The following is an 18,729-nucleotide window of genomic DNA, read 5'->3' as shown; positions in this document are numbered from 1 at the left end:
TGAAAAGTAAATTTGATTTTTATAATTCATAATCTTATTAGAAACACATGCAGTTAAAGTCAACAGCAGTATTAACACATTTTAACCGAATATTTCATCGAGATTACGATATTTTAATAACTTTTTTTAATAATTTTTTAACAATAAATTAAGTATGATTGGTTTACTAGTTCATATATTTAAGACGAAACACGATGTAAAAGAAATTGTAAAAGAAATCGTTAAAAAAACATGCTTTTCAATTTTAAATTTAAATTTAATTATATAGAAAAGTTATAAAAAGATTAGTGAAAAGCAAAAGCTATGACATACACATTTCCCAAAGACAAAAAAGTAAATAAAAAGAAGGCGGTTTGGAGTTCGTTTGCTTATACGGATGGAAATGAATATAAACCCTACAATTATAGAAGAAAGGCATAAAACAGGATCGAATCAACTTTCTCTCCAACATTTGTATACATTTGTAGGAAAGTATATAATTGATTCTTTATGGACAAACTATAATAATTATATATTCATTATATTTTTTATATTTTTTATTTTTTAAAATAAATAATTAAAATATAAATTATAAAAATAATAAATAAACTATATTTTTATTTGTTAAATTTTGTAACAATATTTATTTTTATTCAAACATATTTTAAACTTATTTTTAAAAAAAAAAATTATTTCTATTTTTAAAAATTGTTTTTACACTGAATTATTTTCAAAATTTTATTTTACAAGTTTATTTTTAAATATATAATATATTATCAATCCACTTTTCATTTTTTTTCTTCTACTTGAATAATAATCACATTACCTCTTCTTTCTTTTCTTTTCTTTTTTACCCTTCTTTTAGAGCAAAGATGTCCTATAAATATGCATTTCCTAGCTGATATTCATCACAAGCATTTCCAAAAGATCGGTTGAAAAGAATGGGAAGCTCCATTTTTCTTCTCCGTCTTACAGTTTCCTCGTTTCTTATTTTCACTTTCTTTCTTGAAGCTGTTCATGGCAGCAAAAAGGCAAGCAAACTGCTTTTGCTTATTGCTCATTCATCTGACACTAAAATTGTAGCACAAAATGATGATGATGATTTGGTTGTGATGTTGCTAAGTTCCCATCATTGATAATTTGTTATATTTCACAAATGTTTGATTTTGTTTGCAGTGTTACATTGTATACTTGGGAACTCACTCTCATGGTTCCAACCCTACTTCTGTTGACCTCCAAATTGCTACGTATTCTCATTATGATTTACTAGCTTCAATCCTGGGAAGGTATCAAATTTTTTGTTTGCTGTGTAATTTTGTTTTCATTAATTGTTGTCCTATTATACATTCAATTTTCAAAGATCCAATTATATATTGTTTTAATTAAAGTCTCATATTTAGGAGATGGTGTTTATCTTCACTAGTTATTCGTTCTGACTAATTTCTTTTTTATCATGTTAGGTGTCTCTCTATCCATATAGAATATAAGTTTGAATAAAATTAATGCCTCTAAAAATAATTTTAATTTCATAAATCTAAATAAAAAGTATAAACTTATAATTTTTTTAAATTTTAATGTTTTTCTTGTTAATAACTTTATTTATTTAGATTGGATATCATAATATTGTCCTTGTCTCATTAGTAAACAAATTAAACTGTCTATTTCCATTACATGTATTTAATATATCCTACTACGGATTATCCACATGTTTGGGGGTAAAACTTTTACCTTTCCTACTCATATTTTAGGAATAAAAGACATCGTTACAAAGAACAAAATCCCATGAAAAAAAAAATAAGGAATATATATTGGTACCATAGTGATGATATGAATGATCGAAAAACATTTAAAATAGCTATGAATATTAATTATTTATGAAATCAATGGTTATTTCACAACACAACAAAGATCATTGGGAAGAATTTTTTTGGAGATTGGCTACTTTAAATAATTAATTCTGTTTTTTTACTTAGTATGTCCTTCTCACTTAGGTTTAAAGCATGCAGACATGTTGGAAAAGTATTGTTTGACACTACATTTTGTTTACATCCGTTTCACACCGAGTTTTTATAATAAAATATTATATTAACATAACAAAAATAAATATAAATAAAATATTATGATAAAATAATAATTTATGAATATGTAAGTTGAGTATAACAGAAAAATTGAAATGTTAAAATATAATAACTCAAACATATTTTATTAGAATTGACTTAAAGAATGCATAGTACACAAACAAACAGTCATAACAATTTTTTTTTGACAAATTTTTTTATTAATAACTTGTAATTATTCAGTTTCATATATCTATATGAACCAATAAAACAGTGGATACATAAAAATTCTTATAAAAAATAAGATATGGGAATAGTGTATAATAGAGGTGATTTGATGGTTTGACAGTGAGGAGAAAGCGAAAGAAGCAGTTATTTACTCATACAACAGACACATAAATGGGTTTGCAGCAATGCTGGAAGAGGAAGAAGCAGCAGAGATTGGAAGTGAGCATGCTAGCTTCCATTCATTAACTATTCTTTTTCATTTTATTGTGCTTCAAATTAGTTAATGAGAAAGTGTTTGGAATGAGGCAGAAAAGCCGAACGTGGTGTCAGTGTTCTTGAGCAATAAACATAAACTGCACACTACCCGCTCATGGGAGTTTCTTGGACTACACATAAATGGTAAGAACTCTGCATGGCAAGAGGGAGGCTTTGGTGAAAATACAATAATTGCAAACATCGACACAGGTAAACTAAATTATTTATTATGTGTATGATAATTTATGTTCATTCTTTAAACCTGAAATTGGCGTTGGATAGGTGTTTGGCCAGAGTCAGAGAGCTTCGGTGATGAAGGATATGGTCCTGTTCCCTCCAAATGGCGTGGGGGTAATGTTTGTCAAATTAACAAACTTCCACGATCCAAGACAAATCCATGCAACAGGTTCCTCTTCTCTTTTTACCCTTTCTTTCTATTTTTATTTTGTCCCTAGTTTCCGCATTATTCAATTTATACATAGATATCATATTTAAAACCATGTTAACGATATACTGGTTCCTATTTATTTGTGCGTATGAAAGAAAGCTGATAGGAGCAAGATTCTTCAACAAAGCTTTTGAGGTCTACAATGGCGAACTTGTTCCCGCAATGCAAACAGCGCGTGACTTCATGGGGCATGGTACCCACACTTTATCAACCGCTGGAGGCAATTTCGTGGGAGGCGCAAGCGTATTTGCGGTGGGTAATGGCACCGCAAAGGGTGGGTCCCCTAGAGCACGAGTTGCCGCGTACAAAGTGTGTTGGTCTCTGACAGACCCAGCCGGTTGTTACGGCGCCGACGTATTGGCTGCTATCGACCAAGCCATCGACGACGGCGTGGATGTCATCAATCTTTCAGCTGGTGGCAGTTACGTGGCGACTCCCGAAGGAATATTCAGCGACGAAGTCTCCATCGGAGCCTTTCATGCTATTTCAAGAAACATACTTTTAGTTGCTTCTGCAGGGAACGATGGACCAACTCCTGGTTCTGTGGTGAATGTGGCTCCTTGGGTCTTCACCATTGCTGCTAGCACCTTAGACAGATCTTTCAGCAGTAATTTAATCATTAACGACAATGAAGTAATCGAGGTAACATCCTCTCTAATTAAAATGTCTACGTCTAGATGTTATTCTAATATAAGATTATGACTTTATATATATATATATATATATATATATATATATATATATAAAGAAGTAATTTTCTGTAGTCAAGGTTCTTATATATATTACATTTACCTGAAAATTAACATATAATTATGAAGGTAATACGTGAAATGAAAAAAAAAACTATTTCTAATAATTTTATTATAAATTAAATATATTTTTAGTTTCTAAATTTAAACGTAAAAAAATTAAAAATTATTTAATTTTTAAACTTTGATATAATTTAGTTTTCAAACTTAAAAAAAAAAGAATAAATATAAATTTTCTATTCTAATTTTTTAACATGTTAAATAATTTTTCTAAATGACGTTTGAATTATTTATGCATCTTATAAGACTGGTTTTCTTTCAAATACTAATTGTTATTTAACACATAAAAAAATAATGTCATCAAATTAAAAAAGTATACATTTATTCTTAAAATTTAAAGCTAAAATTAATTAAAATTTAAAACATAAACCAATTTTAATTTCCTTTAGAAACTGTAAATATATATAACCCTTCTAATAACATCGCATATTTTACCCTTTCCCTTTTGGATAAATTTGCACAAATTCCAAAAAAAAAAATGCTAACAGAGTGCTACACATAGTTAAAATATATTATTTACCTCAATACTTTATTATAACATCAACCTCATCTAAAAGTATTTTTTATGACAATTTCATTAATAAATTAAAATAAAATAATTTAATAACAGAATGAATAAGATCACGAGATTTAAATACCATGGATTGTTTATATTAGTGAAAAAAAAAAAGTAATTTGTTCCCCCATATATTTAACAGGTCGGTAAATTTTAAGTTATATGAGAAAAAATTGATTATAACAATATTGCTTTACTTTTTTCTGGAATATGTTTAATTAAAAAAAATTTCTCTATTTTCTAAATAAATATTTAAAATAAAAAATAAGATATAAAAAATTAAGCTTGACAATGAAAATGGAAAACGTAATTAAACAATATTATGTCTCGTTATACATAGGTTTTTTTTTTCATATTAGTATTTCTAACTAAAAAATTCACTTTGTCCTAATCGTTTTCTGCTTTCGTTTTCACTTTTTTTAAATAAAAAAAAAATTGGCATCATAACGATAGCTTAATGTTGCATATTAATTTTTATAAGTTTGTATTTGCAGGGAGCGAGTCTTTTTGTAAACTTGCCACCGAATCAGGCTTTTTCTCTAATCCTTTCCACTGATGCTAAACTTCCCAATGCAACATTTCGAGACGCGTAAGTGCAAAATCTCACGAGCTTAATTTGCTTCAAACAACCTTTTTTATTAGAATATTAATGTTTCTTACACTGTTCTTGTTGTTGACATGTGTATATATATTGGTGCAGTCAACTGTGTAAGAGCGGAACACTTGATCCTGAAAAAGTAAAGGGCAAAATAGTGCGTTGTATTCGAGGTGGAAAAATAAAATCAGTTGCTGAGGGTAACGAAGCTCTTTCTGCAGGCGCACAGGGAATGATTTTGCGCAATCAAAAGGGAAATGGGAAAACAACTTTTGGCGAGCCTCATGTTCTCTCCACTGTGGGAAGAAATGAGGACCATGCAGGGGGACAACCTGATTTTTACTTAACTGCAACGTAACTATATATCCTTCATGCTCTTCAAATTTCTTTAACAGTTTTCAAACGACGTCCTACAAAAACAATTGCTACTTTTGTTATAAATGCACACATAATTTTTTGCAGGGAAACTATAAAATCAGGTACTACCATAAGAATGACCCCAGCAAGGACGTTATTTGGAAGAAAGCCAGCTCCAGTTATGGCTTCATTCTCATCTAGAGGACCCAATAAGATTCAGCCATCAATACTCAAGGTGCAACTCATCCACATCACTTAATTAGTATATATTTCATCTGTATATTTCTCTCTCTATATATATATGTACATGTGTGTTTGTGTTTTTTTTTATTAAACTATTGTTTTATTTTGGTTTCAGCCTGATGTGACTGCACCTGGTGTGAACATACTTTCTGCTTTCTCAGAATTCGCAAGTGCATCAAACTTGCCAACAGACAATCGTCGTGGGTTTAAATTCAACGTAATGCAAGGTACTTCTATGTCTTGCCCTCATGTTGCTGGCATCGCTGGACTTCTCAAAACACGTCATCCTAGTTGGAGTCCTGCTGCTATAAAATCAGCAATCATGACCACAGGTGTGAACCTCTAATTTCATGATTTATATATAAATAGCTGTGCGAGGAGCTTTATGTTATACATACATATATATATATATATATATATATATATATATATATATATATATATGTATGTATGTATGGTATTGGTAAGATGTGTTTGGATGACTTTACTTGTATTTTTAATAGTCTAATATTGTGATTGAGAACTTTGCAAATTTGCTTTGCAGACTTGATAATATTTGAAATAAAAGCGAATTAGCTTAGTTTGTGTGATACCATATAATAGTTTTGATGTATGTTACTAAATAGTAGGTTTAATAGGTTCAAGATAATGCATGCATGCCTGTTTTGTTTTTCTACTAAATTGTACGAATTGTAACATGATTAAGTATATATGTGCAGCAACCACACTTGACAACACAAACAGGCCAATACAGGATGCGTTTGCTAAAACATTGGCAACTCCTTTTGCTTATGGTTCAGGACAAGTTAAACCTAACCTTGCCATAGATCCTGGCCTTGTTTACGATCTAGGCCTCACTGATTACTTGAACTTCTTATGCGCTTCTGGATACGACCAACAACTCATTTCTTCTCTCAATTTCGAAAGAACTTTCATTTGTTCAGGCACTCACAGTGTGACAGATTTGAACTACCCTTCAATAACATTGCCAAATCTAGGCTTAAAAGCCGTAACCATTACTCGCACGGTAACAAATGTTGGAACACCAAGCACATACGCTGCAACTGCCCAATTACCTGGATATAACATTACCGTTGTGCCAAATTCCTTGACTTTTGATAAAATTGGTGAAAAGAAGACTTTCAAGGTGACTGTGCAGGCAAGCAGTGTAACTAAGCGGAGAACTTATCAATTTGGAGAATTGCGATGGACAGATGGAAAACATATAGTAAGGAGTCCTATTACAGTAAAGCGCAGATGAAAAACTCTTCAATGGAGTTGGTTGAGTTGAGATCCTTGCTTATCATAGTAATTGCGTGGATTCATGGATAATCAGATGTAAGTTTGACTCCGGCTAGGATCTCATCTCATGTTATGGTAATGGTCGTGTTTTTTTTTTCTGGGATAAATGTCTACGTTTTAGGTTTTTTCTCCATCCGTTGTTTGATGTATTGTGTGTTTTATGTATAATAAGAACATTAATAATGGAGGTGAAGGCAAGTCCGCATCACATGCCAACTTTCTTCACAAATGTGGGTGAAATGGAGATGCTTGAATAGCATTACCATTGTGAGTTTAATCTAAAGTCTGTATTAACTTTCTAATCTTAACATTGGGTTTCATCTTATCCTAATGAAAACTAATCCAATTCTAAATCAGTCTTAATTATATAGATTTTTGAGATACATGACTAATCAATTAGGATCACTAATACCTGCATCATGTTGAAGATAAAACATTTCAAACAAAAAAGTTTACATGATTACATTTATTGATGATCTGTTAAAATTACAATACATATAAGATATGAGATCTTGAGTGGGTTAAACATTAATTTACTTGAACGGATTAGCATTTCAAATATTGTACTTCGTGTATACAATGAACAAAGCACCTAGTTTACAACATGTAGGAATGAAAAAAGGATGGGTACACGACAATAAAAAGGAAACAAAATACTTTAGTATTCCGATGATTCAGCAGAGTTGTCCCAAACTGATCCTAGGAAATAGGTCAGCCGAAGGTGATTTTCCTGTTCCAAATGCCTTGGATACTTGTTCCATGGTTGGGCGAGAACGTGGATTTTGACTCAAGCAAGCAAGTGCTAACCTTACGATTAAGATCACCTCCCCATCAATTGGTTTTGTAGGTTGAGGAGGCCGTTGATCTAAAACATCAACCAATAGCAAATCCTTAACAATTGGTTGCATAGATGGTGACACAAACTGAGAAATGAGATCTCTTGGATGCTTTCCCATAATGATTTCCAAAGCAAGTACTCCAAAGCTGTAAACATCACATTTCTCATTCACTTCCATTGTCTGGGCCAACTCTGCAAATAGATAATAAACAAAAAGATATTTTTGAGTAATGCTAAGCAAAAAGCAGGGTTAAATGCAATCAAGTGTAGTAGCTAGCATTATCTAAATAGATCACGGTATTTGCTGATAACTTTTTTCACCATTTGCAAAGGGAGAGCCAATCTCTGTCTGGAGTTTCAAGGTTATAGAGTGATGTAAATGAAAAATTATGTGACTGTTTTAAGTTGAAAATATGAGAGAAAAGGGTCTAACCTGGAGCAGCATACCCAAAGGTGCCTGCGAATTCAGTCCAACTTCTTGAACTAGGCTTCAAAAACTTAGCAGTCCCGAAGTCAGAAACATGAGCTTCGTACTTAAGATCCAAAAGAACATTTTTACTTGATATGTCCCGATGAACAATTGGAGGTGAGCAATCGTGATGCAAATAAGATAAAGCATTGGCCAAGCCTTTAACAACATTCACCCTCTTTTCCCAATCAAATGCAGTTGCTTCTGTATCTTTGTTCAGCAACTGATCCAAGCTACCCCCTTCCATGAACTGATAGACCAAGAATGAGACCTGTGAATGTGAGCAAAATCCATGCAACTTTATAATGTTCCGATGTTTGATTTCTGTCAATGCTTTAATCTCACTTGCAAAAGCCTTTGAACTGAATTCTGACATTTCCTCATCTATCGCTGAATGAAGTTTCTTCACAGCAACAACCAAACCCGAAGGTAACACCACCTTGTAAACATATCCTTGACTTCCTGCTCCAATGAGATATTTGTCATCAAAATTCTCTGTAGCTTCAATGATATTTTCAAACATGATTTTTCCATCGTAGCTCCATACGGAAAAGACTGCCTTCCTTGGCGCTTCTTGAGAATTAGAATGACTTTTTCCCTTTCTTTTACCACGACAAAAAATGTACATTGAAAGTGCCACCCCACATAGAACAAATACTAGGGCTCCTAAACTAAGGAATGTCACTAGGATCACTTTGTTGCTCTTTCGACTATGATTGGTTGGACAAAGATCCAATACCCTGACATTACCACATAAGCCTTTATTGTTTTTCAATGATTCAATTGGAGCATCAAGAAAAGGTGGAATATTTGGAATTGGCCCTTCTAATTGATTGTCCGATATGTTGACGATACTCAATGCTCTGCCAAAAGTGGAAGGAATGGTGCCAGAAAGACTATTGTGTGAGAGATTCAACATGAACAACCTTTCCAACTCTCCAATATTTGTTGGTATTGTTCCAATCAACAAATTGGAACTAAGATCAAGAGATACTAAATACTGGCTAAACTGAGAGGGAATGCTTCCACCAATATTGTTTTTGCTCAAATTCAAATTCCGTAACTTGTGCAGTTTCACAACTTCTATTGGTATTGGGCCACTCAACTCGTTATCTCCCAGATCCAAATCTTCAAGATTTTGCAGTAATCCAATTTCTGTTGGAATGTTTCCAGAAAGATGGTTATTACTAATCTTGAGTTGAAATAACGATTTCAAATTCCCTAATTCCTTTGGAAGCTTTCCACTCAAGTGATTAGAAGAAAGATGAAGCACACCTAGCTTGTTTGCCCCAGCAAGTTCTATTGGTATAACCCCGGAAATATTATTGTTGGATATCTTGAAGGTATAAAGATTGTGGCACTTTCCCCAGTTTGGTGAAATGTGACCATGAAATTTATTGTCACTCAAATCAATATACGCCAAATTTGGATATACACCAAAATCTTGTGCTATATCTCCTTCCAATTGGTTTCCTTCCATCCTGAGTCTAGCAATACTAGAGCAATTCTTTAAGCTTCTTGGCACTGGACCCGTGAAACGGTTGCCAAAAATATTGAAGAACTGTAGCGAACCAGCAGAGCAAATTTGAGGAGGTAAATGGCCCGTGAAATCATTCTCAGCTAGTAACAAGGATTGCCAGTTGGTAATGTCATTCAAGCCTAGTGGGATGCTGCCATTAAGTTTGTTACTGGACAATTCCAAAACGGTGAGCTTTTTCAAATTTCCAACTGTATCAGGAATTGGTCCAGAGAGTTTGTTTGATTGGAGACTAAGGGTATCCAAATTGATCAAATTACCTATAGAGGGAGGAATTGGTCCAGAAAGATTATTAAAGCCTAAATACAGAATGGTGAGCTTTGTCAAGTTTCCAATGGTGGAAGGAATGGATCCGGAAAATTGATTGATATCAAGTCCAAGTTGCTCTAAATTGGCCAGATTTTCTATGGAAGCTGGGATTGATCCAGAAAAATTATTGGCATCAAGGAAGAGCAAGGTCAAGTTAGACATGCTCCACATGGAGGATGGGATTTTCCCAGATATTAGGGAGTTATTAGAAAGGTAAAGTTGATTTAAACTGCTCATGTTACCTATTGTTTCAGGGATGGTACCAGAAAGAGAGTTTCTTGACAAATCAATAAGTTCAAGGTTTGTCAACATTCCAATTTCTTGAGGAATGGAACCAAAAAGGTTACAATCTCCCATACCCAGATACTGCAACTTGTGCAACTTTCCAATCCCAGGAGGAATGGTGCTAGAAAAATTGTTGCCACCTAAATCTAGAAATGACAGATTGGACAAGTTTCCCATGGAATTAGGAAGCTCTCCACTTAGGTGACACAAGGAAAGATCAAGACTGTGTAAACTCCCCAGTGTCCACATTTCTTGAGGAATGGAACCGTGGAAAGAATTTGAAGAAAAATTTAAAACATTTACTTTGGTTAAGTTACCAATCTGTGGGGGAATGGTCCCATGAAAGGAGTTATGGTAGATATTGAGGCTGAGAAGGTTAGGCAAAATGGAGAAGCTAAGAGTGTGGAGTGTACCTTTGAGTTCATAACTAGAGAGATCTATGGTGGATACAGACTTGGATTTGTCACACTGAATTCCTTTCCATGTGCATGGATTATTACCTCTCCATGTTGATAACAGAGATTGGCTGTGGTTGTCAAAGCTGTGTTTCCACTTCAACAAAGCATTTGCTTCACTGTCTTCAGCAGCAGCTTGAGGCCCCAAGAGTGTTAGAAAGACACAAAGAAACAGAACCAGCATGGACTTTTCCCTTTCAAACGTGCATTCCATGATGTAAGTGTAACAATGCCCTTGAATCAAGGATAAGATGATATGGTGGTGATCATAGAAATTGGAGCTCACAGAGTTGTTTCACATGTAATAAACATTATGGTATACTTTTTATTATAAATATATCTGTATTCACATCGTGGCCTTGAATAAAATATGCATTGCCTATTTTCTGGTAATTAAATTATTATGCATTACCGTGGAAAAGAAAAACGTGATACCGTCAATGGATTGAATATGCGTGTGAAGATAAGGTGGAGTTATTAGTAGTTTGGTTGTTGAAGACAGAGATGAGAAGAAGAAAGAAAGAGACAGAAACAAAGATAAAAAATCCAATGACAGGAATTTCTCTGCTTTGTTTACTTTTGTACTTCTTTTCCTTCGTCTTTCACGCGTAACCGTAACAAGTATACTTGATTAATGGAAATGTGAGAAAATAATAAATTCAGAACAAGTATACCTGCCCCGTTTGTCTGCATCTGTTTTCATGGAAATCCATCAGTTCCTCGGTCTACTTCTATGATTTAGTATTGGAGTAAGCCATTTTTCCATGAAAATTCGTAAAACAAGTTAGATTATAAAAAATTCGTAAAACAAGTTAGATTATAAAATTATAGTATAAATTGAATTTAGTCATTGTGTATTAGAATAATAATATATAAATTTTTTTTAAATGATAGAAATTTTATTTGTTATATATATATATATATATATATATATATATATATATAATACTAATTTATATTTATTTGTAAATCAAATTATTATATTTAAAATTAAAACTAGTTTTATAAATATGATTTAAAATGGAAAGAGAAGAGAGTAGGTGGAATAAATTTTTCTTAACATAGAACTTTTATTTTATTTTAGATTAACACATAATATTAATTAGTTACAACCCAAGTTATCGAAATCAATAAGATGTATTCTAGTGTGTGTGTGTGTGTTAGTTATAGTAAAGGTCAAAATAAAATAAATAAAAAATGTGCGAATGAGGAAAATCAAAATAACATTTGTGAAAGAAAAAAACAAGTGTAATAAACTTATTAAGCCATACCAAATTAGTCTAAATAGTAAGTGGCAGCTCTCAAAATATATGTAGAAGTAACAAGTTGAAGGTGATGTGTTGTGAGGTTTCTTTCAATATAGTAACCGAAGCAAAAAGTATATGAGAAGCTAAATTGAATGGATCTTACGGCCTCATTATTTGTAGGCACCATTGTTGTGATTCTAAATCTATTGAGTATCATCGTCTCCCTCTTCTCTCAATCCACTGCTTCCTAAAATAATGGATCCTTTTGACTCATCGTTACCTAACATCCACCAGCTGTATAATTTTATATTCTAATATAAGAGAGACAAAAGGTTTTATCCATTCTGAAAATGTCTTGTCTTTTATGTTTTTTAATCCACAGAAGAGTATGTCTTTTAAAATACAAAAAAAAAAAATTATAAATAAACATACGCGAGGAACATGCATTGAAAACAATCAGTAAGAATGCTTGGGGTCAAAAGTAACTTTACAACATAAAAATTCATGGGATAGAAACAAAAAAAGTACCAACTTAAAGTGGGTTTCGTCAAGGCTAAAATGCTACGTCTCTATCAATGAGTTTGACTTAAAGGGTTTCTTAGGAAATCCATGAAAAGATTATTTAAAGTTTATTAGGAGACATAAGAAGGCGCATGTGCCACATCTCTATCAATTCCCTAACCTTTATGAAAACAAACACTTTTAGTATTTCGATCTGATGCACATATTTTTCTCAGATTTATTGTTTATACTTTATTTTTAAAATCAAACATATTTAAATTAACAATAAATATACTTTTAAAGTAAATTGCATTTCATGATTTTGTGATTTATTTGAATGTTAGCAACTCTAAATTTATTAGAACACATGTTATTCTTCACATTCAACTTGTAGTGAAAAAATATATATCACCCTCTTATAGAAAATATGTCCATTATTATGATAAAAAAATAAATTTATTATTTATGATTAGATACAAATATAAAAAAAAATTGTTAGATACTTAATATATTAAAAACTTATTTAAATCTATCTTTTTACATTATTATGTCATTAACACTATATTGTATAAAGGCTAAAAGTTATAACGAAGAAAATGTTTACGATTTTTTGACTGATCAAATTTAGGTTAAAGATTAAAAACAAGAATCTATAAATAAAAAAAAACATTTTTTCAGTGAATCTACAGTGGTTTTTAACCACTGCATATAAAATTTGCCTTTGCTGATGTCTGTGTCATTATATAAGGAGAGGGAAGAACACGAAAGCCATGTGCTAGGCACTTTCCAAAGACAATGAAAAGAATGAGTGGCTCCATTTTTTACCTTCATCTTCTTCTTTCATCTTTCGTTATTTTCACTTTGCTGTTGAATGCTGTCCATGCCAGTAAAAAGGTAGGTCCAAGCCAGTTAGTTGTTAATTTGTCACTCTGTTTCAGTATTCTTATCAGTTTCTGCTTTCAAAATAAGGTGGTGATTTAATATATAGGATGTAACAATGGAATTTGGATGATAGAAATGATGGATTACTTTATTTTTGTTGCACTGTATCAATTGTTAGTTAGTGATCTGCTGTTTGCAGTGCTACATTGTGTACTTGGGAGCACATTCTCATGGTCCAAACCCTTCATCTCTTGACCTTGAAACAGCCACACATTCCCATTATGATTTACTGGGTTCGATCTTGGGAAGGTATATAAATTGATGAAGCCATTAAATTCAGTATAGGGTATGGTTTAGAAGAAACTGATTTATGGATTAACTGTGTTGTGTATGTGAATCATTCACAGCCATGAAAAGGCCAAAGAAGCAATTATTTACTCGTATAACAAACACATCAATGGCTTTGCAGCTGCACTCGAAGAGGAAGAAGCAGCAGATATTGCAAGTGAGAAAATCAGTAGTGTGTTCCACTAATTTTTCTTTATTTCTATTATTTATTTGCAGACCAGTTGACACAGTGTTTCCACTGATCTAGAAAACCGAAACGTAGTCTCTGTGTTTTTGAGCAAAGAGCATAAACTGCACACAACCCGTTCGTGGGAATTTCTTGGACTGCAAAGAAATGGTATCAACTCAGCATGGCAAAGAGGGAGATTTGGTGAGAATACAATCATCGGTAACATCGACACAGGTAATTAACTTCATGACATTGCCATAATCTATTTTACTCTAGCAATTTCAGTAATATCACATTAAATTTTCATAGCACAGTTCTTACACTTCAAATATTAAAGAGAATGATAGTTATATGTTAAACACAAAATGGGATTACTCGATAATTAGAATCAAATGGCTATCTTTTAAATATTTTGAAACAGCATCAATATTATGATCATAACCAGAGCTATCAATTTATCCTACAGTTTGCTATATAGTTTAGTTATTTTACTGAGGATGAATAGTTGGTTGATGTTGACATGGCATGTTAATTATAGACCATTAAGGGCTTTCCAGTTTTCAAGTTAATTAGTTTACCACCTCACCGACAAGTTCAGACTTCTTGAGTTGGCAAGATGCTTTTTTGGGTTCAAAAAATCCCAAAAGGGGACCGTTTATTCCTTCAAGTATTATATTTTATTGAGAGTGTATGTGAAACTTTTTCCTATTTTGTTTTTCCAACGGTTCACACATGGTGTGTTGTTCCACATTTGTAAAGCGCATGAGGGAGAATTTTCATGAATTTGTGAGTCTATAGGTCTATTCCAAGAAAAGATTTCATGCGCAATCAATTGTTGCCGATTTTATTAGATCTTGTTATTCATTTATTTAGTCACCAATTATATATCAAAAATAGTGTTCTTAATTTCCATCCGTGTGGATTCAATCAATTTTATATACAATAGGAATGGCAATGGATATCTCTACCCACAAACCAAAAAATTCATTGGTTATTTGTCCTATTATTAATTAGATACGAGTATTTTAACACTCATGAATATTAATAAATACTTACATATATTTAAAAAATATATTTTATAATTTTTTAAAATAAAATTAAAGATATATATATATATATAATATAAATTAAATTTAATCTAATAAATATGAATTAATTTTAATTATAATTTAATTTAATAAAATAGAAATTTAATTTTAATTTTAATTTTTTACTTATAATAATTATTCACAAACATAAATAATATAGTCCGTTCATAAACCAATATTAAAATACAGTTCTAACTTTCATAAATAATAAATATCTATAAATATCAACTAAGTATTTTATTTATTTAAAGGAACGTTTATTTTTCTTATCCCTGTATACACAAGTGCTCCAACTTGATACTCTTATATTAAACAATTTTATGTTAAAACCATGTTAACTTAGGTATAAAATTTAACTTCTGGTTGAGTGGGTTAGTTGGCAATACAATAAGAGTGACATTGAAATTGATTTAAGGAAAGAACAGTATATGTTAACATCTAAAACCATAAATCAATTTCTGATTTTATATTTGCTATCTATAGTGAGATGTCTATATTCTTCTAATTAACACTATTCTAACTTCACCTCTTGCACAGGTGTCTGGCCTGAGTCCAAGAGTTTTACAGACAGGGGATTGGGTCCTGTCCCTGCAAAATGGCGTGGGGGCAATGTCTGTCAAATCCGAGGTTCAAACAAAGTTCCATGTAACAGGTCATTTTCCTTTCTTTTAATATTTCCTGTTCTATAGTTTAAGGTTTCTAGTTCTGTTAATAATTATAATATTATGTGAACATTGCTGCTGGTATATTCAAACATAAGTCATTGTTTCATCGTCTTTTATGTATTTGGGTAGGAACAACCCTCGTAATTCATAATACATTTGATTGAGCCAAATTAAAACATCGTTACATGTTATATAATTCAGGAAACTAATCGGAGCAAGGTTCTTCAACAAAGCTTACGAAGCATTCAACGGTCAACTTCCCCGATCACAACAAACAGCACGTGACTTTGTGGGTCATGGCACGCATACTCTATCAACAGCAGGAGGGAATTTTGTGGGAGGTGCGAGTGTATTTGGCAATGGCAATGGCACTGCAAAGGGTGGCTCCCCAAGAGCTCGAGTTGCAGCCTACAAAGCGTGTTGGTCTCTCACTGATGCAGCTAGTTGTTTTGGTGCTGATGTCTTAGCTGCTATGGACCAAGCCATAAGTGATGGTGTTGACATTATCTCTGTCTCCGTTGGAGGCCGAACCAGTCTCAGTGCTGAAGAAATATTCACAGATGAGGTTTCCATTGGAGCATTCCATGCACTTGGGAAAAATATTCTCGTGGTTGCGTCTGCAGGGAACGATGGACCAACACCTGGAACTGTTATCAACGTGGCTCCTTGGCTATTCACAATTGCAGCTAGCACACTAGATAGGGACTTCAGCAGTACCTTAACTTTTGGAAACAATCAGCAAATTACGGTAATTATCGTTATTATTCTTAACCTATGATTTCAATGACATGTCTAATTAGTGTTATTATATTGATGGGCATAATTAACTTTATATTATACTACCAGGGAGCCAGTCTTTTTGTAAACATACCACCTAACCAGTCTTTTTCTCTAATCCTTGCTACTGATGCTAAATTTCCCAATGCCACAAATCGAGACGCGTGAGTACAAGTCATCTCAAAAGCATATCTATTTCAAACCTTGTGAATTGAATGGCTTTTAATTTATTTTCACGTGTATTTTGTTGCAGTCAACTTTGTAAGGCTGGGACACTGGATCCTAGAAAAGTAAATGGCAAAATAGTGTCATGCATTCGAGATGGAAAAATAAAATCAGTTGCTGAGGGTAATGAAGCTCTATCTGCAGGAGCCAGGGGAATGATTTTGGGCAATCAAAAGCAAAATGGGAACACACTTCTAGCCGAGCCTCATGTTTTGTCTACTATCAACTACCCTCCAGGCCATAAAAAAACAACGCCTGGTTTTATCATAAGTGCCATGTATGATATATATATCCTTTCACAAGTTATCAGATGATATCAAACCCTCATCATGACCACTAATCTTCGCATAGCGTGCATATAATGAAGTGTTACTGATTCCTTTTTGTGAATTGAAACTAGTCATTTCGAACTACCTAATAATTTCTCATATCTTTCTAGTAACCTTACATTTTTTTATAATGGCTATACTAACGTTAATCATATATGTTCATATTTCAGGGACGACACGATAAACTCGAATACGACAATAAGGATGTCTTCAGCAAGAACATTGCTAGGAAGAAAGCCAGCTCCAGTTATGGCTTCATTCTCATCAAGGGGACCCAATAAGATTCAGCCATCAATACTCAAGGTGCACACTGGCATTGAAATATTTAGTATCAACTAAGTATACTGTACACTTCTTGTAACACTGTGTTGACTGTTTGATAAGACATGTTTTTGTTTAACATCATGTTGATTTAGCCCGATGTAACTGCGCCCGGTGTGAACATACTTGCTTCGTATTCACTATTTGCAAGTGCTTCTAACTTGCCTTCAGACACACGTAGAGGGTTTCCATTCAATGTAATGCAAGGAACTTCTATGTCTTGCCCTCATGTTGCTGGCATTGCTGGACTAATCAAAACACTTCATCCTGATTGGAGTCCAGCTGCTATTAAGTCAGCAATTATGACAACAGGTATTCTCTTTCTGTGTACATACTTTGTCCTATTATACCAACGTGTTACACACTTTTGGTTAAGTGTGCATTCAAAACTTGTCAACGAGGCACTCTAAAATCTGCATGTACCATTTTCTTTTGGAAATTCCTAACTTACCTGAAACATGTCCTTGCAGCAAGCACAAGAGATAACACCAACAGAACAATAAGGGATGCATTTGATAAAAAATTGGCAAACCCTTTTGCTTATGGTTCAGGACATGTGCAACCAAACTCTGCAATAGATCCTGGACTTGTTTATGATCTAAGCCTTGTCGATTACTTGAACTTCCTATGTGCTTCCGGATACGACCAAGAACTCATTTCGGCACTCAATTTCAACAAAAGGTTCATTTGTTCAGGCACTCACAGCATAACAGACTTGAACTACCCTTCAATCACATTGCCAAATCTGGGGTTAAAAGCCGTAACTGTCACTCGCACCATCACCAATGTTGGGCCACCAAGCACATATTTTGCAAAAGCTCAATTACCTGGATACACCATAGTTGTTGTACCCAATTCCTTGACTTTCAGGAAAATTGGTGAAAAGAAGACATTCAGGGTTGTTGTACAGGCTACAAGTGTAACTAAGAGGGGAAATTATAATTTTGGGAAATTGCTTTGGACGAATGGAAAACACAACGTTAGAAGTCCAATAACAGTTCGGCGCAAATGAAAAACTTTATTCTTGGAGTTTGTTGTGTTTAGGATGTCGCATTAAAGCACATGCATATGTAACTAAATGCATGTTTCACTGTTGGGTATTTCATGTTGTCACTTCGCTGTGAAGGGCCTTTGTTTTTATTTCATCTTTGTTTTTTGTTTGGTTATAATAGTTATTTTATTTTAACATACCCTTACTTCCAAATAAACAAACTATCGAACCTCATTAATCCTTCTTTTGGCCTCTAATTTTTGCCGTTCTTTTCTTTAGTAACTATCTTTGATTTCTCAACATTTTATATATTGAACATTTGACAGAACTTATTTGTAATAACACATAATTTAGTTATTGAATTGAAAAAAATATATGTTAAGAAACCAAATTCACACAATTCGTTAATAGATAAACTAAAAATATATATAACTCTAAAAATAAAGAGGATTTCTTTCATAATC

The 18,729-nt window shown here is 32.9% G+C and overlaps 3 protein-coding genes across 3 annotated transcripts; 2 read left to right on the top strand and 1 right to left on the bottom strand.

The window, feature by feature from the left end:
* Positions 1 to 907: 907 nt before the first annotated feature.
* Positions 908 to 7,016, top strand: LOC124842638 (subtilisin-like protease Glyma18g48580). The gene is made up of 11 exons (XM_047319169.2): positions 908 to 1,010; positions 1,156 to 1,265; positions 2,386 to 2,483; positions 2,574 to 2,729; positions 2,802 to 2,925; positions 3,063 to 3,609; positions 4,827 to 4,921; positions 5,033 to 5,281; positions 5,390 to 5,519; positions 5,643 to 5,859; positions 6,247 to 7,016. Exons 1-11 carry the CDS (start codon positions 921 to 923, stop codon positions 6,786 to 6,788), a joined length of 2,358 nt encoding a protein of 785 aa, XP_047175125.1. The 5' UTR covers positions 908 to 920; the 3' UTR covers positions 6,789 to 7,016.
* Positions 7,017 to 7,327: 311 nt separating this feature from the next.
* LOC124842648 (uncharacterized) lies at positions 7,328 to 11,250 on the bottom strand. The gene is made up of 2 exons (XM_047319185.2): positions 8,101 to 11,250; positions 7,328 to 7,859 (listed from the first exon to the last, which is right to left on the bottom strand). The coding sequence occupies exons 1-2, from the start codon at positions 10,934 to 10,936 to the stop codon at positions 7,504 to 7,506; spliced, it is 3,192 nt and encodes a 1,063-aa protein (XP_047175141.1). The 5' UTR covers positions 10,937 to 11,250; the 3' UTR covers positions 7,328 to 7,503.
* A 1,979-nt stretch (positions 11,251 to 13,229) lies between these two features.
* LOC124842649 (subtilisin-like protease Glyma18g48580) lies at positions 13,230 to 18,522 on the top strand. The gene is made up of 11 exons (XM_047319186.2): positions 13,230 to 13,364; positions 13,552 to 13,661; positions 13,760 to 13,857; positions 13,948 to 14,103; positions 15,495 to 15,609; positions 15,824 to 16,370; positions 16,469 to 16,563; positions 16,653 to 16,901; positions 17,124 to 17,256; positions 17,370 to 17,586; positions 17,745 to 18,522. Exons 1-11 carry the CDS (start codon positions 13,266 to 13,268, stop codon positions 18,284 to 18,286), a joined length of 2,361 nt encoding a protein of 786 aa, XP_047175142.1. The 5' UTR covers positions 13,230 to 13,265; the 3' UTR covers positions 18,287 to 18,522.
* Positions 18,523 to 18,729: the final 207 nt, after the last annotated feature.

This window comes from Vigna umbellata, chromosome 4 (assembly GCF_029865625.1).
Source record: "Vigna umbellata cultivar VRB3 chromosome 4, Vumbellata_1.0, whole genome shotgun sequence".
NCBI lineage: Eukaryota > Viridiplantae > Streptophyta > Magnoliopsida > Fabales > Fabaceae > Vigna > Vigna umbellata.
This window is presented reverse-complemented; position numbering and strand designations above follow the sequence as displayed.